The 22,171-nt window shown below is 45.0% G+C and overlaps 1 protein-coding gene and 1 long non-coding RNA gene across 3 annotated transcripts in view; one reads left to right on the forward strand and one right to left on the reverse strand.

The window, feature by feature from the left end:
• Uso1 (USO1 vesicle transport factor) overlaps positions 1-4,453 on the forward strand; it is a 66,977-nt gene extending 62,524 nt beyond the window's left edge. For both annotated transcript variants that reach the window (XM_021210376.1, XM_029545159.1), the window contains 4 exons: positions 69-167; positions 1,510-1,617; positions 2,780-2,995; positions 3,494-4,453. In XM_021210376.1, the coding sequence (XP_021066035.1) occupies positions 69-167; positions 1,510-1,617; positions 2,780-2,995; positions 3,494-3,574 (504 nt within the window). In that variant the 3' untranslated portion in view covers positions 3,575-4,453. The remainder of the gene's footprint in view (positions 1-68; positions 168-1,509; positions 1,618-2,779; positions 2,996-3,493) is intronic.
• A 13,144-nt stretch (positions 4,454-17,597) lies between these two features.
• Positions 17,598-22,171, reverse strand: part of LOC110330203 — a 5,606-nt gene continuing 1,032 nt past the window's right edge. The window contains exons 2-5 of the long non-coding RNA XR_002380942.1: positions 20,790-20,853; positions 20,008-20,061; positions 18,867-18,902; positions 17,598-17,843 (exon numbers count right to left, since the gene is read on the reverse strand). This is a non-coding gene — a long non-coding RNA (uncharacterized LOC110330203). The remainder of the gene's footprint in view (positions 17,844-18,866; positions 18,903-20,007; positions 20,062-20,789; positions 20,854-22,171) is intronic.

The raw sequence follows: 22,171 nt of genomic DNA on the forward strand, positions 1-22,171 counted from the left end.
AGTGTTCTTGTGTGTAGGAACTGACTGCATTGAAGTCCCAGTTACGTTCACAGTGTTCTTGTGTGTAGGAACTGACTGCATTGAAGTCCCAGTTATGTTCACAGTCTCTGGAGATCACGAGACTCCAGACAGAGAACTGCGAGCTGCTGCAGAGAGCAGAGGCCTTGGTGAGTCACCCTCGTCTTCCCTTCCAAAGGCAGCAACACACAGTTGATCTGTTCTCGGCCATAGCCAGAGCTCAGGGACAGGCTTCCTGCTTCCTTGTGGCCTGGCGTGGCCTTGCCTTGCCATTCTATTCCATTCCATTTCTTTTTTTCTTATTACTGTATGGATTTGTTTATTTAGTGACCGAATGGCTAATTCACTGGTGTAACATCCCATTTCCATCCCTTTCCACTATAGTGTCCCTGCTGCTGTGAACTTGTCAAAACCCCACGCATGGCCAAACCATCACCCAGGAAAGCCCTCCACACACAGCTCGTCTCTGTCCCTGGTGTCTGCTGAGTGTGGTGGTGCAGACCCCTCATGATTTCCCTAAAACACACTTTCTCATATTTTGCAATCTAGGTAGGATGAAAATTTCAAATTTTTATTTTTACTTACTCAGTTGTAAACTTCTCTTTTCCCTTATGCTTTCTAATAAACACAGAGAGAAAGGAGACTGCACTGTAGTACTTTGTTTAGGAACATGAGCTGTAGAAGTGGTTCAGGTTATGAATGTAACCATGCCAGGCTCAGTGGTAACTGTGAGGTGGAGCCCATCTTGGATGGCGTTACAAGACACATTCTAACACAGATACACAGACCGGCAGGCCAGCCAGTCAGTTGTTCTGTGCTCTCTCAGGAACACCGGACCACATGCTGTCTTTCCCCTAATTCCCAACCGCGTGCTTCCCATTTCTCTCTGTGACTTCACCATGCATTCTCTCCATAAAACTAAAATATCCTTCAGAAGTTCTTTATGAATCTATTTCAGAATTCCCTTTGAGGTTCATATTCCTGTCAGTAGTATCTTTGAAGTGGCTTAAACCATCGACTGATATTCCCACAAAACTTCATTCATTGTCCTGTCCAAAGCCACTGTCACACCCTGAGGTGCTGCATCAGTCTTCACTCTGGTATTTTTTAGAGAAAGGGTGGTACTGAAAGTTTCAATTCATAGAACACTTAAAATATTTATTTCACCAAGTGATGGCATTGGTTTAAAGCCTGAGGTGACAGTGTTGGACTTGCCACAGGAACTTAGAAGGCACAGTGTTGAGTCTGCCACTGGCACGTGCTCTTCTGGTCTGCCTTGTGCCTTGCCTTCCTTGTGTGCCGTTGACATTTAGTGCCACTCCATGGTGGGACAGCTCATCTGTCAGAGCGCATTCTGTTGTTTTCACATAAATACATGAGTTAATTTTCTTTCATTTGAAATAAAACTTCAAAATGACAAGAAGATACACACACTTACAAAATTTGTATCATTTATAACCTTCAAGAGACTTTTCAATTTTCTGTTTTCAGGCAAAATCAGTTCCTGTAGAAGGAGAGAGTGAGCATGTGAGCGCTGCTAAAACCACGGATGTAGAAGGAAGGCTGTCCGCCTTGCTGCAGGAGACCAAAGAGTTAAAGGTAGGTTGTGGTAAAACTGCCATTTATTAGACGTAATATGGCCTAAAGTCCAAAAACGTTGACTTTATTTCATTTCATCTCCGAGTTTCTCAGGCTTATAAAGAAAATGGGAAGTTAGGGTTTTGTTTTCCAGGACGGGGTTTCTCTCTCTCTCTATAGTCCTGGCTGTCCTGGAACTCAGCCTATAGACAAGGTTGTCCTCAAATTCGTAAGAATCCACCTACTGAGTGCCAGGATTAAAGGTGTGTGCCACCACGCCCAGCAAGTTTTCTTATCAATGACAGTATTTAACCATAACAGATTAAGGGTAACAACTTTGGCTAATGCAAAAACCATGTAGAGCCAGGCATGGTGGTGCAGTCCTAGCGCTGAGGCCAGCCAGGGACTATTGCAAACGACAAAATAGTATATAGACTTCCATAGGGCCAAGGAACGTTGTGACAGACATGTCAGAGTAAGTAACATAAAGAATCAGGTGACATTCATAGTAAATCATGAAGAAAAGTTTGAAAATGGAAGATGATATATAGTTATACTTTTTGGATTGTGTTTAAATTAATTTGAAGCTATTTATTTGCTTCTCTTGAATGAAATAGAATTTTTTTCCTTTGAGTTTTGAGTTCAAATTCTGACGCTTACCATTACAACATTATCTTCAGGGTTTGGGCAGGGGTGCCCAAGTGAAATTAAGGTTTGTACTGTCTACTCTGTTCTTTACTGCGGCTTTCTTTGCTAAGTAGGCTGACAGATGCTTACACTCCTGGGTGTGTGTGCCTTATGTGCCAGTTGCTGCCGCGTACCTCAGACTCAACAGTTGTCGCGTATTAGTTACCTTCACAGTACTGTAAGCAAAAGCCCTGACAGAGGGGACATAGGGAGCAGAGGGTTATTTTGGATCACCCTCCCTAATGGCTGAGAAGATGTGGTGTCTGTCATCAGCTGTGTGATGGCCAGACTTGGGCAAGTCAAGAAATGACTGCTCCAGCCAGACCAGAGACAGACATCACCTTCAAGACTATAGTGGCTGGTGGCCCACATCTGCCACCCAGGGAGACATTTCACACCTAAACTGGGACATACGGTGATTTGTCATCAACAGAAACTGTTAGGAGCTCCAGGAAGTAAGTACTGATTTAGACAGCTGTTGTCACCTTTCTTGTAGAATGAGATTAAAGTCCTGTCTGAGGAGCGGACCGCCATTCAAAAGCAGCTGGACTCCTCCAACAGCACCATCGCCATCCTGCAAACCGAGAAAGACAAGCTGGACCTGGCAGTTACGAATTCTAAGAAAGAACAAGATGATTTTTTGGTGCTGTTAGCAGATCAAGATCAGAAAATCCTGTCACTGAAGAGTAAACTCCAGGATCTCGGTCATCCAGTAAGACTGAGACTTTTCTACATATGAACCCTGCCTATAGAGCATGTTCCTAAGTGTAATGTTGCATGAGGAAGTTGTGCCTATGTCATGTTGTGTACATGTATCATTAGCTGCATGGAGTTCTCACTGTTTAGAGTTGGTCTGAGATACATTAACATCTCTTTGCGATATTTGAAGACCTGGAGCACAGAGCACAGCCGTTGTCACTGTCCTAGGTAGTAAGCGTCACTGTCAGGGTGAGTTGGGTGGTCATGGTTTTACCACCATGTATTCAGACTCCTGGGTAGAAAGGTATGGCCATTTACCGTTAAAGTTAACTGATTAGCATAACCCATTCATGCAGAAAGCCACAGGGAGCCCTGAGCATTATGAAGTCAAGGAAATCTGATTCCACCATAAGGACAGACTGATAATATTTATTAGCAGGCATTTTACATGTATATGTTTGCCATTGTGTTATTCTGTGTGTGTATGAACAAATTTGTATTCTCCCCTTAGGTTGAAGAAGATGATGAATATGGAGACCAAGAAGACGACGATGATGAAATTGACGATGGTGACAAGGACCAGGACATCTAGCTTTAAACCCTAGGAATGATAGAAATTATGCCATTATGTCGAAGAAGTCTTAAGACAGTGCTTTGGTTTGCCTCCACAAAAAAAAATAAAGACAGAACCAGGTGGAAATCATTCACTAATAAAACCATTGATGTATGTTTTTTAATATTGCCACCCATGTGGAAAACTGACTTCATGTGGAAGTTTTATTTATGTTCATCTGAACTTTCCCAAAATAAAATTTGCACAGGGCACCAGGCTCCAAAAATACTCCCTTCGAAGGCATGTGTGGTGGCAATGCAGTTTGCCTTATTGGTTCACTGATTGCTTTCAGACAGACTCTGTGACTTCAGTACTAACACGTTTGATTAATGTGTATTGGATGGGAATCATAATTTCTAAATCAGCGTTTGAGTTGTCAGCTGATTAATCCTTGTAGAGAAAGGACTGTACTTAGGGTAGCCTGGGCTTGGGGCTCCTGTGTGTCACCCCTTCAACCCTCTACTGTGCCTCCCCGAGATCAGGATGGGACAGTTCACAGTGAGTGCTTGCCGTCCAGCAGGGCCACATTCTGCCTACTGAGAGGAAAGACTGTCCCAGAGTGTGGAGGGCGTTCTGAGAAACTGGAACAGTGTATTAATGCGGCTGTTTTTCTCTCTGTTTAAGCTAAAGATGGAAAACAGATTATAGTCAGCAGTTCATACAGCTGGGATTTAGGATTATTTGATTATCATAAAACATGTTCTTAATTTTTAAAAAAACCCACACTATGATTTATGTAATTTATTGGCATTTTTGCTGAATAGGTGTAAGTCAGATAATAGATTTTTAAAAAGCAAATGAAGCAATGTGTCAAAGTCTAATGTTTTCATAATAAAAATAGATATTATGTTCACTTAATCTCTGTCATTGTTCCCTTTATTTAGATTTTAACAAAGTGTTCTGTTCACCATAAGAAGTAAGGCAAATGGAAATGCTAAGGAGGCTTCTTGTAGTCAGTGTTTTACTGCCTGGAAGAGCACTCATGACCAAGGCCACTCTTCAGAAACACAACGTTAAATTGAGAACTTCGTTCCTCTTTCAGGGGTGGAGTCCATGATCATGGTGGGAGCAAGGGTAGCACTGTGGCACTGGAGGAGTGGAGGAGAGTGACATCCTGATTGGCAGGCAGAAAGACAGACAGACACCGCACATACACACACACACACACACACACACACACACACACACACACACTTCAGCCAGGTCACATCTCCTAATCTTTCTAAGGCTATCAGTCACATGTGAGCCTGTGGAGGATATTCTTACTCAAACCAAGACTTCTCTTTCTGAGCATTAAACTGGATGTTCGGAGCATTATTCCCACTGAAGCCAGTGACCAGGGTTCTATGAGAGTGAAGGGACTAATTGGAGCAGGTGCCAGAGTGCAAGAGGTTTTGGACGTGGGCTTTGTTTTGTTTTTTGTTTTTGTCTTTGTTTTTGAGACAGGGTTTCTCTGTGTAGCCCTGGCTGTCCTGGAACTCACTCTGTAGACCAAGCTTGGCCTCTACCTCCCAAGTACTAGGAATAAAGGTGTGCACCACCACTGCCCAGCTCCTCTTATTTTTTTAATGGGTCTTGGAAAATTCTATACAGTGTGTTTTGGTCATATTTACCTACCTGCCTTAACTCCTCCCAGATCCATAGCCCCTTCCCTACCCATAAAGCTTTCTCCCCACCAAGTCTAATGTATGTGGCCTTTCACTAAACTACCTACCTTGCAGGGGCTGTGCCCTTGAAGAAACTGACCCTTTCTCGGGAGCTCTCAGTTGGCCATAGCTCCCCAGCAAAGGGTGGGAGTGATTGCTCACTCCTGTCCCCCACACTGGCATCTTGTCTAGCATGAGCTTTGACCCAACTTGTGTGTGTCTTACAATTGCTGTGAATTCCTCTGTTCAGTACATGACTACCAAAAGCACTGCTTCCTCAACACTTGTGGCTGTACATCCCCTCCTAGGCGTCACCACATGAGCCTTGGGACGGGGGTGTGTATGCTACAGACGTTCCACTTAGGGCTGAGCATTCCAAAGTCTCTTACTCTCTGCACATTGACCACTTGTGGGTGTCTGTATTGATGTCTGTTGTTGTGAATAGAAGCTTTTCTGCTGGGGGCTTGAGAGAGACAACTGGTCTCCGGGTATGATGATAAGTCATTAGGAAGCAGTTTAATACTATGTCCAGTTATCAAGGTAAGAGGAGCAGGGCCTCTCCTGGGACCCATCTAGCAGCAGGTCGTTAGCCTGTTAACACTGCAAGCTATGGGTTTCATCAAAAAGTGGTTACTCCTGTGATATTTGTGCCACTTCTGTCCCAGTGGACATGTTTTTATCAGAGCTTTTGGAGTTCACAGCTGGGTAAAATGGATGCTTATGTTTCTTCTCCAGTAATGCATAGAACGCATTCCAGCACTCTTAAGGCTAGGCAGAGAAGGTGAAGTTTCGGGTGAGTACCAGCTTGATTTCTCTGTTCTGAATCTCAATCTGTGGCATCTTCAGCGGCACCTATCTGGAGGGTAGCTTTAATATTTACACTCAGATTGGAATTCTTAGGAATGTTTAAAAAAGAAGTAGATTTTGCAGTGTGTGGCAGCTCATAGCTTTAACCCCATAACCTAGGGTTGAAGCGGGGAGAATTGCCACAAGTTCTAGGCCAGCTGTGCTACATACAGTTCTAGGGCTGCATAACTAAGAATATCTCAAAAGAGCTGGGCAGGGGGCAGTGGGAGCTAAGAGCACCTGCTGCTCTTCCAGAGGACCCGGGTTCAAATCATAACACGCACAGCAGCTCACAACTATCTAACTCTAGTCCCAGGATAGCCACATCCTTCATTGGCCTTCATGAGCACCAGGCATGCACATGGTGGACAGATGTAACTGCAGGCAAAACACCTATACACATAAAACAAATAGGAGGGGCTTAAGGACATAAGTCAGGATAGCAAAGGCTGAGGCTAATTTCTATCATTTGTCCTGCGTACAGAGATGGCTTGTGCATTAGTTGTCACTAATGGACAACTAATTTTTGAAAGCAAAATTGTCCTCTGTCTTTGGAGAGAGAGAGAGGGAGAGGGAGAGGGAGAGGGAGAGGGAGAGGGAGGAGGGCTGGAGAGATGACTCGGCAACCTGTTAAGAGCACTGGCTGCTTTTCCAGAGGACCCACAGTTCAATTCCCAGCAACCACATGACAGCTTACAGCTGTTAACTCCTGATTCCAACATCCAACATCCTCATACATATACATACATACACATGCAAAACACCAATGCACATAAAATTTTAAAAGATCGCTGTCTATAACAGAGTACCCCTAAAGAGTGCACCATGCCCCTGCCTACTGCTGTCCCACTGCTGCCGTTATGTCCTGAGGCCAGCATGATACCTTGATCAACCTCAATACTTGACTGCAGATAGTACAAGGTAGCCTTTTTTTTTTGTTTAATGTCCTCATCTGAACAGCCCAGAGGCTTGCTCTTCTGAGGAGAAAGAGTTGTATCCATGTGATGGGAGCCTCTCAGGTGCGACCCTGCCAAGCCCTTCACCGTTACTGGCCCTTCAGAGAGACTTTGACACATTCTGCAGTGTGGACAGTCTTAATTGCTGAGAACTGTCTTTATTCTCAAAGACGGTGCTGTCCAGAGTCCCAGCTCACAGGTTAACAGGTTGTTACTTATCTGGAATTAGGCTGATAGGAATCAAATTTGTAAGTTTCATTATTTTGTTGCATCCAGGTTAGGACCCTGTGGTTTGAACAGGAATAGCTCCCATAGATTCATATATTTGAATGCTTGGTTATTAGGGACTGGCACTATTTGAGAGGGATTAGGTGTGGCCTTGATAGAGTAGGTGTGGTCTTGTTGGAGAAAGTGTGTCACTGCACTGGAAGTGGGCTTTAGTTTTCAGAAACCAAGCCCGGTGACTTACTCTCTGTACTGGCTAGTTTTGTGTCAATTTGACACAAGCTGGAGTTATCACAGAGAAAGGAGCTTCAGTTGGGGAATTGCCTACAGCTGTGAGGCATTTTCTCAATTAGTGATCAAGGGGGGAGGTCCCCTTGTGGGTGGTGCCATCTCTGGGCTGGTAGTCTTGGGTTCTATAAAAGAGCAGGCTGAGCAAGCCAGGGGAAGCAAGCCAGTAAAGAACATCCCTCCATGGCCTCTGCATCAGCTCCTGATTTTTGACTTGATTGAGTTCCAGTCCTGACTTCCTTTAGTGATCAACAGCAATATGGAAATATAAGTTGAATAAACCCTTTCCTCCGCAACTTGCTTCTTGGTCATGATGTTTTGTCCAGGAATAGAAACCCTAAGACACTCTCCTATTGCCTTTAGATTCTGAGCTACCTCTCCAGCACCAGGTCTGCATGTGCTCTGCCATGTTCCCCACAATAAAGATAATGGAATAAAGCTCTGAAACCATAAGCCAGCACCTGGTAAATGCTTTCCGTATTAAGAGGTGCTGTGGTCACGGTGATGCTTCACAGTAATGGGACACGGACTAAGACAGGCCTTGTACTGTCCCGCAGAACTCATCTTCACTGCCAAAGCAAAACTCATTGATTCAGCTCCAAGCACTGAGGATACAGAGGGAAAGACAAATGCCCCTGTTTAACTTACATTCTAGAGTAAGTACCAATAAACACACAGTCGAGTGCTCTGTAGCTTTTGGGAAGAAGTCTGCATGTTGTTCAGAGTTGGATGAGAAGCCAGAAGAGTGATTAGATACACTACTATCCATAGATCCCATCTCTCCTGTGTTGAGCATTGTCTGGGGCAGAACTCAAGAGACCATTTAAAAAGCTATTGCCACGGATCAGACTGTATTATAGGGGTAATGGTGTTTAAAGCGGTGGGAATGGAGGCGCACTCTGCAGGTAGAGCTAAGAGGACTTAAACTGCAAATATCTAGGGAATAGAGGAGGGAGAGAAAGAAATCAAAACTAGTTCCTGGAAAGGTCAACATGGTTTGCCGAATTCAAGATGAGAGGAGCAAGTGATCAAGGGCTATGTTTCCTGTGGACTTGCTGAACCTGAGGTCCAAGTGCACATGCTCATCTATAGGTCCGTTCACCTGGGAAATGGATGTATTAATTTGGAGTTCCTGGAGCCAGAAAAATATATATGCAAGGAAGTTGGATGTTAAACATGGGAAGCTTCTTATCCTTGGAGCCCCAAAGCACAACTATACAGATATGGAATGGATTGGCACAACTTGGAAACAAGCAAGGTAGTGAATCTGCAATGTTCTAGTACCCCCTGCACACCTGCTGAGTGTTGTCCTCTGTTAACAAGCAACCATGGTTGTCAACCAAGAAGCAGGAGGCATGACCCCGTGTTGCTAGCTGTGTGGTGCATATTCACATAACAACTGGGTTTTTAAAGAAACCCAAATCCTCACTCCAGCACTCCTTGGCAGTGTTCCACTCTAAAGAGAATCACCAAGTGCTCTGTGGAGTAGGATGTGGCATCCTATTCAGAAATCCTAAAGGAAATGATGGACCAGAGAAGAGAACTTACAGTGATGGAGTAAGGTCCTTGAATAAATGAGAGGCCCTAAATTCTAAGGCACAGTTGGCAAAGGGGACTTTGGATTGGAGCCTAGACAATCTGACATGATAGCAGAGCAAGATGCAGCATGTGAATAAAAAAGAAAAAATTCCCACATGATGCTGAGAGTGTGTTCAGAACATTTATTTCTATTTCCACTTAAGTACAGAGCAATTAGAAGAACTTGGGAGGAGAGAAATCTGAGAAAAGGGGAGAGGCTATAAAAACAGACATTTCAGGATAAAGGAGGTTGAATGAACCAGGAAAACTGTTTCAAGTCTGAACTCCAGACACAAAAATGTTTAATTTTTATCTTCTGGGCTGGAGAGATGGCTCAGTGGCTGGGAGCACTGGCTGCTCTTCCAGAGGACCCAGGTTCAATTCCCAGTATCCACGTGGAAGCTCACCACTGTCTGTAACTCCAGTTTCAGGGGATCCATCACCCTAACACAAATATAGATGCAGGCAGAACATCAATACACATAAAATGAATGAATGAATGAAAACAATCTGTTGCCAGTGTCCAGCCCCAGTGGGGTTCAGAACCCCAAGGAGGATGTGTGGAATCTGCTATGGAAGCCCAGACCAAGAAGGGCAGCTCACACACTCTGGCACTGAGATGCCTCAGGCCATCTTTATTCATGCATCAAATGTTTTCCCAACTGAAAAGGTTTTACATTCTTTTTCTCATTTTCTCACATGCAGTCTCTTTTAAGAACTTCTTACATTTAACGATAGATAATGCGCTCTTCCTTCTCCCCCATCTCCAGGATTTCCTGATAACTCATGAACTGTACCAAGAACATAGCTTCAGCAAGCAGTTAATATCTAACCTAGCACATTAATACATAACCAAGTGTCTGTGATTGGCAGCAATTGCAGACACAGCATAGAGAGGTGATAGACCACATGCTTTCGTTATTTCACGATTTCATTATTGATCCCTAGCATCTCCCCATATCATGCAGGTCTAATTCTTCCCACACCCAGGGCTCTCTGCAGCTTAGAAACCTGAGTCAGTTCCTCATCCTTGCCTGGCTCACCACTGAATGTTCCTTTTAAGCCTTGAAACCAACGACCCAGCAAGATGTTTTTAGCCTTTTGGTACATGTACTGGCTAGTTTTGTGTCAACTTGACACAGCTGGAGTTATCACAGAGAAAGGAGCTTCAGTTGGGGAAATGCCTCCACGAGATCCAGCTGTAAGGTGTTTTCTCAATTAGTGATGAAGGGGGAGGGCCCCTTGTAGGTGGCACCATCTCTGGGCTGGTAGTCTTGGTTCAAGCCAGGGGAAGCAAGCCAGTAAAGAACATCCCTCCATGGCCTTTGCATCAGCTCCTGCTTCCTGCCCTGCTTGAATTCCAGTCCTGACTTCCTTGGTGATGAACAGCAATGTGGAAATATAAGCTGAATAAACCCTTTCCTCCCCAACTTGCTTCTTGGTCATGATGTTTTGTCCAGGAATAGAAGCCCTGACTAAGACAGTACTCATCTGATTGTTGTTTGGAACAGGTTGGTGGGCAAATTGTTGTCAGAACTAAGTTTTCATTGAGAGAGAATGAAGTAACTAAAGCAGCCAAACCAGGACCTTGTGTTGATTTAAGCACATCACCATTAGTAACAGAGGATTTGTGATTTATTCCACTCCCACAGTTCTCAGAGACAAACAAGAATGAATTCTGGCCTGAACTTTCATTTTCTGATTCTGGGGAAATGTCTGTCACAGACAAAGTGAAAGTAAAAATTGCATTAGCAAAGCCAAGAATGCAAAGGCAAGGCAAAAGTGAACCAAGCATTCCCTTGGGAAAGGCCAGGAGATTCTGCACAAATATTCCCACAGGTCCTTGCCATGTGGGAACCAACTCCTCAGGCCTTGCCATAGGGAGAGCGGTCTGCATTAGTCATGCACCTTTCCAAAGTAACAACTGGTATGTATTTTGGGCCCTGGGAATTGAACCAAGGCTTCCCCCACATCCTACCACTAAGCTACCTACCCATGGTGCCCCACCCATCTGTCTCCTATTAACATTCTGGAACTCTTTCCTCCAAACCAGCTGACAACTTCCTGTAGGTAAGAGTTGACCCTGGACATGGTTGCCTAACACAGTTAAGCCTATTCAGGAAAGTGACCTTGAGTACAGCTTCTCATAGCATTGTCTCCTTGGCAACCACCAAGTTAAGCTAGATGAACGTTATGTGCTGGGAGCTAACTGTGTGCCATGAAACCTGCAATTATGGATCTTTGCGTGGACAGGAATCTCTATGGAGATGAGAAAGCTGTCGAATGAACCCAGGAATTGCAATCCTCCTAAACAGGTATGGGCTTAGGGAAGCACAGGCTGAGTGATGGAAGCCAAGACACTGTCCATACGTAGCCACCAAGCCTCTGGATGGAACACGGGTACTAAGGTACTAGGTACTAGGTACATGGGTACTAGGTACTAAGTATTGCTATCTCGTGTCCCCCTATAACAGCGGTTCTCAACCTGTGAGAGGCGATGGCGTTGGAGGTGGAACAACCCTTCCATGGGGGTCTCATATCAATCAGATGTCCTCTATCTCAGATATTTACGTTACGTTTCCTAACAGTAGCAAAGTTTACTGTACGGAAGTACAACAAAAATAATTTTATGGTGGTCACCATAACATGAGGAAGTGTAGGGTCACATAGCATCAAGAAGGTTGAGAACCGCTGCTCTCTAAAGTTAAGTGATTAGAATGAAGTCTATTGTGCCATACAAGATTGATTGATAGAACTGTTGACCATTGTTGATAAAAATAATTGTTTGAAGGGTGGATACTCAAAGCCTAAGCTCAAGTTTTCTTCTCCTACCTTATGGCCAGAAGTGACTCACAGTCATGTGCTGCCCTAAACAAATGGAGACCAGTGGGTGCCTTGCCTGTTTGCAGTTCACCCATGTCCGGCAGTGCTTGAGTAGAAACCTCTCCTTGAAGTGCCTAGCTTTATGAGAATGAGGGATTTGTAAACAAAAAGTTTAAGTGTGAGGGGGAAACACAGAGCCCTGGTCTGCCAGGACATGGGCTAGGAAGCCATGTGTGCCCGTTCTGTATATGGAAGGCATGTGCACAGGGTATTCACTGTCAAGTGTTCACTTTCAGCTCTTTGCCTAGATGCAGGGGGAGTCAGCATGAGGAAGTCCTACTTACTCGTTGACCTTCCAGTTAGAGAATTACGTCACAGGCCAGACAGGTACCTCAAGCACCAACAGTTCATTCAGCTCAGACTTCCACATGGCTGTTCATCACCAAAGGAAGTCAGTGCAGGAACCCAAGCAGGGCAGGAACCTAGAGGCAGAAGCTGATGCAGAGACCACAGAGGGGTGCTGCTCCACTGGCTGGCTTCCCCTGGCTTGCTCATCCTGCTTTCTTATAGAACCCAGGACCACCAACCAGGGATGGCACCACCCACAATGGGTTGGGTCCTCCATTGATCACTAATTGAGAAAATGCCTTACAGCTGGATCTTATGGAGGCATTTTTTTTCTCAACTGAGGCTCCTTCCTCTCTGATGACTCTAACTTGTGTCAAGTTGGCATAGAACCAGCAAGTACGATTACTTTCATACTTCAAGAGGGAACAACCAGGGCACAATCAATTGAACAAAGCAAAAACCCAAACCCAAACAGTACAAATGACACAGAGTCTAATATCTGGGATTCACTCCTGATCATCTGTGTTCCTCCCAAAAGCTTGGAAGTTATCCACAGAATGAGCTAGACTCAGGATGCCTCCATTCCACCCCTGCTGCTAACCCAGCCAGTTCCATAAAACTGACATCTCCAAAATTCTTAGGTTTTCACAGCAACTGGACTGCACCATCACCCATGACCTCTCCCCTTCAGGGACTCTAACCCTGCCACGTGATGCCCCAAGCCTCAGTCTCCCTCTTTGCTCCCTTCATTGACCTCTTCATTGCTCCCGAGGCTGCATCTTCACAAGTGGCTGTTCCTTTATTCCTTCAAAATCAGTACCACCTGGGAGACTCTTTCGCCACCAAGTTTGGCTTGTTGGCATGAGGTGTAGCTTTGAACCCCTCTAGACTAGAGCCTTTATGTGCTAAGTCCCAAGGAAACACTTCCCAAAAGATTCTAGATTCTGCCTCAGTGAGGATCGCCTCCTCCTCCTCCTCCTCCTCCTTCTTTTTTGGTTTTTCGAGACAGGGTTTCTCTGTATAGCCCTGGCTGTCCTGGAATTCACTCTGTAGACCAGGCTGGCCTTGAACTCAGCAATCTGCCTGCCTCTGCCTCCCAAGTGCTGGGATTAAAGGTGTGTGCCACCACGCCAGGCTGATGGTCTCTTCTTAATTACAGCTGGTCATCCGGCCCAGCTGACCAGCATCCACTGTTGTTGGGGAATGGTTTTGTGCACTGTGTATTCAGATGCTGATTTCTGTACCAATCCGTACAGAGATTTCTGTAGAAAGATCTGGTTGCAGTCTGGTCTTGGCATTGTCTCCTTTCCTTTCCTTTCCTTTCCTTTCCTTTCCTTTCCTTTCCTTTCCTTTCCTTTCCTTTCCTTTCCTTTCCTTTCCTTTCCTTTCCNCTTTCCTTTCCTTTCCTTTCCTTTCCTTTCCTTTTCTTTTCTTGTGATGTCAAAACACATAACCAAGGCAACTTAGAAAAGAAAGCATTTAATTGGGGGCTGGCTTACAGTTTCTGAGAATGAGTCCATGACCATCATGGCGGGGAGCATGGCAGCAGGCAGGCAGGCATAGCACTGGAGCACTAACTGAGAGCTTGGAGCTATCAGTTATCTGGAGACCACAGCCACAGGTAGAGACAAAGCTGTCTGAATGGCAGGAGCTTTTGAAACCTCAAAGTCCACTCCGGGTGACACACCTCCTCCATCAAGGCCACACCTCCCAATCCTTCCCGAACAGTTCCACCAACTGGGGACCAGTCATTTAAATCTATGAGCCGATGGGGAGGCTGCTTGTTCAAACCACAAGTGCATAGTCAGGTCAGTTCACAGGCTCTGTCTTTTATGCGTTCACTAAGCAAAACGTTTCTCTTTACTGGCAGTTCCATTTGCTTCTGGACAGCCTCCTTTTGTGAGAGAGCTTTAACAGTGGAGGCGCCCCTCTGAGTCATTTCATTTGCTGCATGAAATATGGATATATGTGTGTGTGTGTGTGTGTGGACAGCACTCTAAAATCTTCGAGTGAATCTCAGTCCTTTGTTCTGTAATTAACTGAGTAGTTCACAGAAGACTTCGAGCAGCAGCAACCTGCTGAGCTGGTTTTCTCTTTTCTCTGGTGCTGTCAGCCCATTCCTTCATTATCACCTTCACTTTGGGAAGCTGCTTCATCAATGCAGCTATTTCTCCTAGAAGAATCTACGTGGTCGCCTGTGAACAAAAGAGACACATTTCAAACTTTTCCCTTGCTGAAGAACAACAGGCAGATTTCTTGCTCTTTTTCATTAAGAACTTTCTGCCTTTATAATTTCCCTCAGTTACAACCAGGGTTGTGTCTTTCCCTCTGGAGGGCCAGCCCCATGTTCCAAACCAAGAGGCATAAGCTGTTTCAGTATCCCTGAGAGAATTAAAAGTAGATGAGACTGTTAGACTAAGGAGCTGAAATTCATTGGGAGTAATAGACCCCAGATCTAAACAAACAAACAAACAAACAAAAGCCATCTGTTGTACTGGGTATGGTGCCTTTAATCCCAGCACTCAGGAGACAGAGGTAAGTATTTCTATGTGAGTTCAAGGCCAGCCAAATCTACTACTGAGTTCCAGGCCAGCCAGGGCCACATAGTGACCCTGTCTCAAAACAAAACAGAAAGATCTCCTGAGTCAGCTGTGAAGGAGCAAATCTGTATTCTAGCATCTGGGAGGTAAGAGATATATGCACTGGAAGGCAGCCTGGATTACCCAGTACAAAACACTCAAAACAAACCAAATAAAACTCACATGTGGGATGCTGAGCTAGCCTGGGCTACCCAGTACAAAACACTCAAAATGAACCCAATAAAACCCATATGGGATGCTAAGCTAGCCTGGGCTACACAGTACAAATCACTCTCAAACCAAACCAAATAAAACTCACATGTTGGGCTGCCTAGCTGAGTCTAGTCACATAACACATAACAGAGGTCATGTCCTCTTTCGAAGTTTAAAGGTACAGGCAGAGAAGAGAGCAGATACACGTTCCACAGGACAGGAAAAGAACTTAGCAGTGACCTACATATAGCTCCAGGCCCGGATCACTGGTTCACAGTAGGAAGACCGTGGGATAGAGCCCAAGTGACCCCGCCTCTGTCACCCCCTTGATCACATCTGTGGTATTCGGTGCCATTCTGAAGCTGTCTGTGGAAGCCATTGAGGAAGACGCTGCCCTTGGGAGAAGCAAACATGCCACAGCGAGAATGGCCTCGGGGATGGGAGAGGGGTCTTCATCTGAGGGATCACTGAAGAGGTGAGGGGGTCAGGATTACTCGGTGGGACCAGAGAGGCGAACTTGTACCACACTTGTCATTTCCTATCAAAATCATCTCAGGCCTGCAACCCCGGGACTCAGGAGGCAGGGCAGGAGCTTCGATGTGCAGTTGAGGGCAGTTTGGACTTGAGCAAAAGCTACAAATGAGACCCTGTTTCAAAATGATTAATTAAAGACATACATAATAGGGACTGGAGGGATGGCTCAGTGGTTAAGAGCACTGCGAGTCCAAATCCCAGCAACCACATGGTGGCTCACAAACCATCTGTAATGAGCATCTGATGCCCTCTTCTGGTGCGTCTGAAGACAACTACGGTGTACTCACATAATAAATAAATAATTTTTAAAAACATGCTTAATAGAAATAACCCTTTCCATGTGAAAGCTACTGTCACAGGTATGGACTAGGATAGTAGCCTGGAGTGATTCTGACAGATGTGTTGATATGGTGCTGCGTGACCGAAGAGTGGAGGGCTCTGCTTACACACTGTATCCTTCCACAGGTCTGGAGCAAAGAATGGATTGCCGTGTGTTTCAAACAAGCTCCCTGGCATGCTGGAATCAGTAGAATGTAAGCTCTGCCCAGGGTGAGCCTCCCATCCTGAGAAACGGGTGTCTCCCCGACTGACCCCACTCTTCAGGCATGAGCCTGTTTCCTCCAGCTGTAAAGATAGAGCTTTCAAACACTTCCCAAAGAAGTCTCTAAATCCTTCATGAACGGCATGTGGTGACCCCACATCCCAGAGGGACAGATAGATGAGTAGACTGTGGCCATCCTTCACAATGGATGAGCCAGGGCTACTGCTACTGTTCCCTTCCTGAGAGATAGACTCTGTGTTCACAGGGGTGGAGGACTCAAGTCACCAGCGTTTGCCTTTTTGCTTCATATAGCCTCACGGGCAGATACAGAGAGACCTTCCCTCCCGAGGCAAATTTAAATGCATATCCCCGTGACTTTATAAGTTTAAATCACAATTAAAGGAGTCAGGATGCCCTCTCTGGTTGCTAGGCAACACCCCACGGAGCCCCGCTCAAGGCCTTGAATGCAGGGGGTGAGACACCCTCCCTTCACCCACTGCATCCTACAGCAGAGAATGCAGGCCGCTCTCTCTGTATTGCTATTTCCGGTTTTCTTCTGCGTGATGGAATCCCTGATTTCTAGCTAGACTTTTCATTAAGAAGGAAGGAAGGAAGGAAGGAAGAAGGAAGGAAGGAAGGAAGGAAGGAAGGAAGGAAGGAAGGAAGAAGGGAGGGAGGGAGGGAGGGAGGAAGAAAAGAAGAAAAGACAAGACAGACAAGTAAACTATGTCCTAATTGCTTTTATTTTCCCGACTCTTCTTCAAAGACCTGGTAATGGTGGGAGACATAATTAATTAATTATTATATATATTATATATATAATAATTACTATTATAGCCTGCTTTCTGTGCTTGGTAAAGCACTGATCAAAACCAGCTTGGGGGAAGAATTTGTATTTAGCTTACAGGTTAGAGTCCATCATCAAGGGAAGCCGAAGCAGGAAGCTCAACCAGGAGCTTTGCAGAGACGGCTGAGGAAACCTTCCCGCTTGCTCCCCTGGCGTGTACACAGCCCGAGTACACCTGCTCTATCACTATAGCATCACCCATGGTACGTGGGCTGCCTACATCATTTGAATCAAGAAAACACCCCCACAGGCATCTGCATAGGCCAGTCTGATGGAGGTAATTCCTCAGATGAGATTCCCTTGTCCTACGGCTAGAGAGATGGCTCAGCGGTTAAGGACACCGACCTAACCACTTATTGATGGACACAGGTTCAAATCCTAGCACCCACATGGCGACTCCCAATTGCCTGTATACTCCAAGACCTAACGTTCTCATATGCATGCTGGCAAAACAGCAATGCACATAAATAAAAGTAGATGAATTTTTTTAAAAAGAGAGATTCCCTCTTCCTGAGTATGTGTAGGTTTGGGTCAAGTTGACAAAACCTGCCTGACACAATTACATGGTAAACAGCGTGATGTAAGCTTTTTATTGACGCATCATGTAAGGAGGAGTCACTGTGGTGGAGGAGCAGGAAGCATGACCGGACTGTAGCAAAGGCACTGTGTGGGGGGGAGGCTTCTCTGGGCTGTGAGGAACTGTACTATCTCGAATCTCCCCGCCTGTCGGGGGTAAGAGGACCCCCAGTCAGAGAAAGGCCAGCTTCTGTTGTGAGTGGAACTGATGGGACCGCGGTAGTTCTTCTGTTCACTGGAGGTTTCCTCTGACAGAAACAAGAAAAAAGACAGAAATTGCAAAAAAAAAAAAAAAAAAAAAAAAAAAAAAAAAAAGACAGAAATTGCACTTATAAAAAAAATGACAATTAAAAACCACGCAGCTAGTCTATGTATCCATAAAAGTGACATAACTATTTTGTGTGATAATGTTTTTAAGTGATATGGGAAGGGTGGGAAGAATTCCAAACAAGACCAGACTCTTTTCCGTTTTGTTCTCCTCTTACCAATCTACTGCTTCACACACGTGGGGTAATAAAATCTGTCTTATTTCTGTGTGCCAGCATGCTGCTGTCAGAAGAGGCCACTAGGTGTCCTCCTCCCTCCTTCTCTGCCTCTCTCCTTCCTGACAGGGATCTTTCCCAGCCAGGAAGTCATCTTCCTGTCCATCCATCCGGGAGCCCAGGCAACAGGCCTGTGGGGACACCCAGGCCTGTGGGGACATCTGCTTGTCATGTGGGAGCTGGGACCCAAGGTCTGGTTCCTCATAGTTGTGGTCAGAAGAGGGCATCTGACCGTCTGCAATTGGTGTTACGGATGGTCATGATGGCTCATGCAGGTGCTGGGAACCGAACCTGGATCCTCAGCAGGAACAGCAAGGATTCTTAACTGCCTGTCAAGTCTTCAGGTAGTCCCAAACAAGAACTTGGGAAACATCGCTTTAAAGTTTTTTGTTTTTGTTTTTTTGGTTTTTTTTTTAGTTATAATTATGCAATTTTAAACAAGTGTTCTCTTTCTTTAAAAAAAAAAAGTCTTCAGATATTTTCATAGATAACATAATTGAAAACTGCCTCCTTTAGCATTTTCAAGAAACGGTATGGTAGTTCTTTTTTTTTGGGGGGGGGTAAGTATTTTAGTTGCTAAATGATGATTTAGGTCTTTATGAAAAAGAAGCTATGGGTTGGCCGAGTGTCCAAAGTCATCAATCCTTCTACTCTCCACCTTCCCCTTTATCTCCCCAAGTCTTCATCCTCTCTGAGCACTAGAGAATAGAACAGAGAATAAAAACTTACACAGATTTTAAAGAATTCACAGAACCTCTGGCAGTGCTGCAAGAAAAGGAAAGGAGCAGTCACAGCTCAATTGATTGTTAACAACTCTTAAGTTTACATGTGTTTTTCAAGACAGGGTTTCCCTGTGTAGCCCTGGCTACCCTGAAACTCACTTTGTAGACCAGGCTGGCCCTGAACTCACAGAAATCCGCCTGCCTCTGCCTCTGGAGTGCTGGGATTAAAGGGATGCATCACCACTGCCTGGCTAAGTGTATTTTCCAATGTTCTGGAGAAAGCTCTTTTAAGAAAACATCTGAGCCGGGCGTGGTGGCGCATGTCTTTAATCCCAGCATTCGGGAGGCAGAGGCAGGCAGATTTCTGAGTTTGAGGCCAGCCTGGTCTACAGAGTGAGTTCCAGGACAGCCAGGGCTATACAGAGAAACCCTGTCTCGAACCCCCCCCCCCAAAAAAAAGAAAACATTTACACAGATTGCTTCAGGGTCATTATACGGAAGTGGAGGGGGCTGGGGGTTAGCTGGGCAGTGATGCACACTTATCGCTGCTCCTCTATTTAAAGAATGGAAGAAGAAGCCATTTGGTAGCTGTCTGAGCATAGTAAGCATCGCTGGGAAGGCTTGAAGCACCCGGAGAAAGCCAAGAGGCCACAACCTATAGTTTAAATTTGAGTCAAAGACAACAGCTAAAAATAAGTACAAAGGTGGCTGCCAGATTTCTTGACAAAAAGGGAAGAAAAGAAAGAGCTTGACTGGTTGACATGAAGTTCCTTAAAGGGAACATATTACATGCAACTTTGAGAGGGATTTGAACGTCGTAACAGATGTATCTAAGAAACCTAGACTGTGAGGTATGCGTGTCTGAGAGGAAAACACTGGTAGACATGTAAAGATGTCAAACAAAACAATTTGCTAATTTCTAACTAATTAGTTACTCACCTGACTTCTGTTTATTTGTTTGTTTGTTTAATGTATGTGTATGACTCTGTGTGTGTGTGTGTGTGTGTGTGCATGTGTAACAGTGTCTGTGTGATCTTTTTCTCTAAATCATACCTTTCTAAAGAGGAAGGGAAGAAGTGATGTAGGAGGAGGGGGAGGAGAAGTGGGAGAGGGAGAGGGGGAGGGGAGGGGAGGGGAGGGGACTTTACCTTCCAGTTGAAGAAAGGACAGTAGAGGACAATCCTGCCAGGGAATCTTGATACCTGTGAAAATAGAAAGTTCGACCACAGCGTCTTATCAAGAAGAATAAGAAATAATCCTCCCCAGATAGCCAGCCCCTTGATACAGTCCTCTGCAAGTGTGTTGGGCTGTATCCAGAGCTGCCCTGAGATGCCCATGGCCTGCAAGCCTGAGGTTGGACACCGACCTCAGTGAGTCTGAGTGATAGTCTCTTTCTTCTTTCTCTGCAGTGACAATCTAGGCTATATGGTCTGGACTGGCCTGCCTCAGGCTCGCGCCATCACTGAGTGTGCCTCTTCCTCCAACCATGGTCCTCAGCCCAGCCACCAGTGGTAGAGTCACCCAGGAGCTTGTGAACCTCCAGACACTTGGCACAAACCCCAGACCAGTCAAGCCAGATTTCGGGGAATGGCACCCAGATGTCAGAACTTTTTGAAGTCTCCCAAAGGAGTCCAAAGGGCAGCCAAGATTGTGAACTACTGCTGCGTCTGAGGTCGGGAGAGCTTCCCGTTTCCATGGCTACATACCTCTCTTGTTTTTCTAACAAGGTCTTTCCAAATAGGTTGAAAGATCGACTTCCTTATAGGTCCAGAGACACTCCTAAAATGGAGGTGCTGCTTTGCTCTGGGGTGGGGGTGGGGCGGTGTGCGTGTCTGATGTCCTTATTTCAGGACTGAGTATAACTAAAGATTCAGAATGTATGCAGTAAAGCGCGTTTGCAGACATGGACGTTCATTCAGAGGTTACTTACTGGTACACAGTGAGCTGTGAGCACAAGGAGAGCCATCAGAATCACCACTTTCATTTTTCTTTATCTACAAGTAAAGCAAGCATATCATTGTCATCAGTTGAGATTAAGTCACACCGAGTAGCTCAGGCTAGCCAAAACTCAGGATCCCCTCTCCGGAGGGCTTCTGCCCCCTGACTGCAGGTGGGCATGTCCAACTCAAGAGCACAACTTAAGAAATGCGGCAGGGCTGGAGAAATGGTTCTGTGTTAATAGCATTGACTACTCTTGCCAAGGACCCAGGTTAGATTCCCAGCACCCACGTATCAGCTCACACCAGGTCACTGAAGTAGGCTGAAGATCAGGCTATTGGGAACCACAGCACACAAAGATAGAAGATTTGCACACTCTGCAGGATTTTACACAATTGGAATTTAGATTCTGACTCAAGTGCCCTAAGAATAATGTGTTTCTGTGCTGGTGAGACGGCTCAAGCCTGCAGGCCTGAGTTCAATCCATGGAACCCACTTGGTGGAAGGAGACACTCAACTCCTGCATTGCAAGTTGTCCTCTGAGCTCCCCACACATGCAGTGTGGCACAAGCGCATACTTATACACATTCTCATACACATCACACATATGTACCATATATATATACCTTACACACACAGCACATCACACATATACGTTACACACACAACACACTTAACATACACACACATGTACCTTATACATACACACACCATACACACACCACACATACATCACACACATGTACCTTATACATACACACCATATACACATTATACACATACCATACACATATTCCACACACATACTTACACATATCCAGACACACACTATAGACACACACCATACATGCACATACACCACACACACATAAACATACATACACTACACATAAACACACATACACAAACATACATCCACTGCACACACACATAAACATACATATACCACACACATACCACACACACACACGCATACATTACACAGACCATACATACAACACACACACACACACACATACTAAATGCAAAAAGAAAAGGTAATGCATATTTCTAATTCAGGATCTGCATGGTTCAAGTGCACTATAACCTTTAATGTTTGTTAGGAATATTTCCCCAGTGAATTTAAAAGAGGACCACCACTCACTTCTGTCATTCTTGGAAACACAGATTTGTAATCTTTGTAGCTTTACCTTACTTTTACAATGACCCTGATATGATGACGTTGTTAGAGTAATGCCCTCATGGGACAGGTATTCATCCCTCTATACATTGATGTTGACTGTTTCATATATCAATAAATACATGAAAATGGGGCCAAATTTTCTGTTCCCTACTGTATTACAACAAATATTATTCTTTTTTTTTTTTTTTTTT

The sequence above is a fragment of the Mus pahari genome, chromosome 13 (genome assembly GCF_900095145.1).
Source record: "Mus pahari chromosome 13, PAHARI_EIJ_v1.1, whole genome shotgun sequence".
Taxonomy (NCBI): Eukaryota; Metazoa; Chordata; class Mammalia; order Rodentia; family Muridae; genus Mus; species Mus pahari.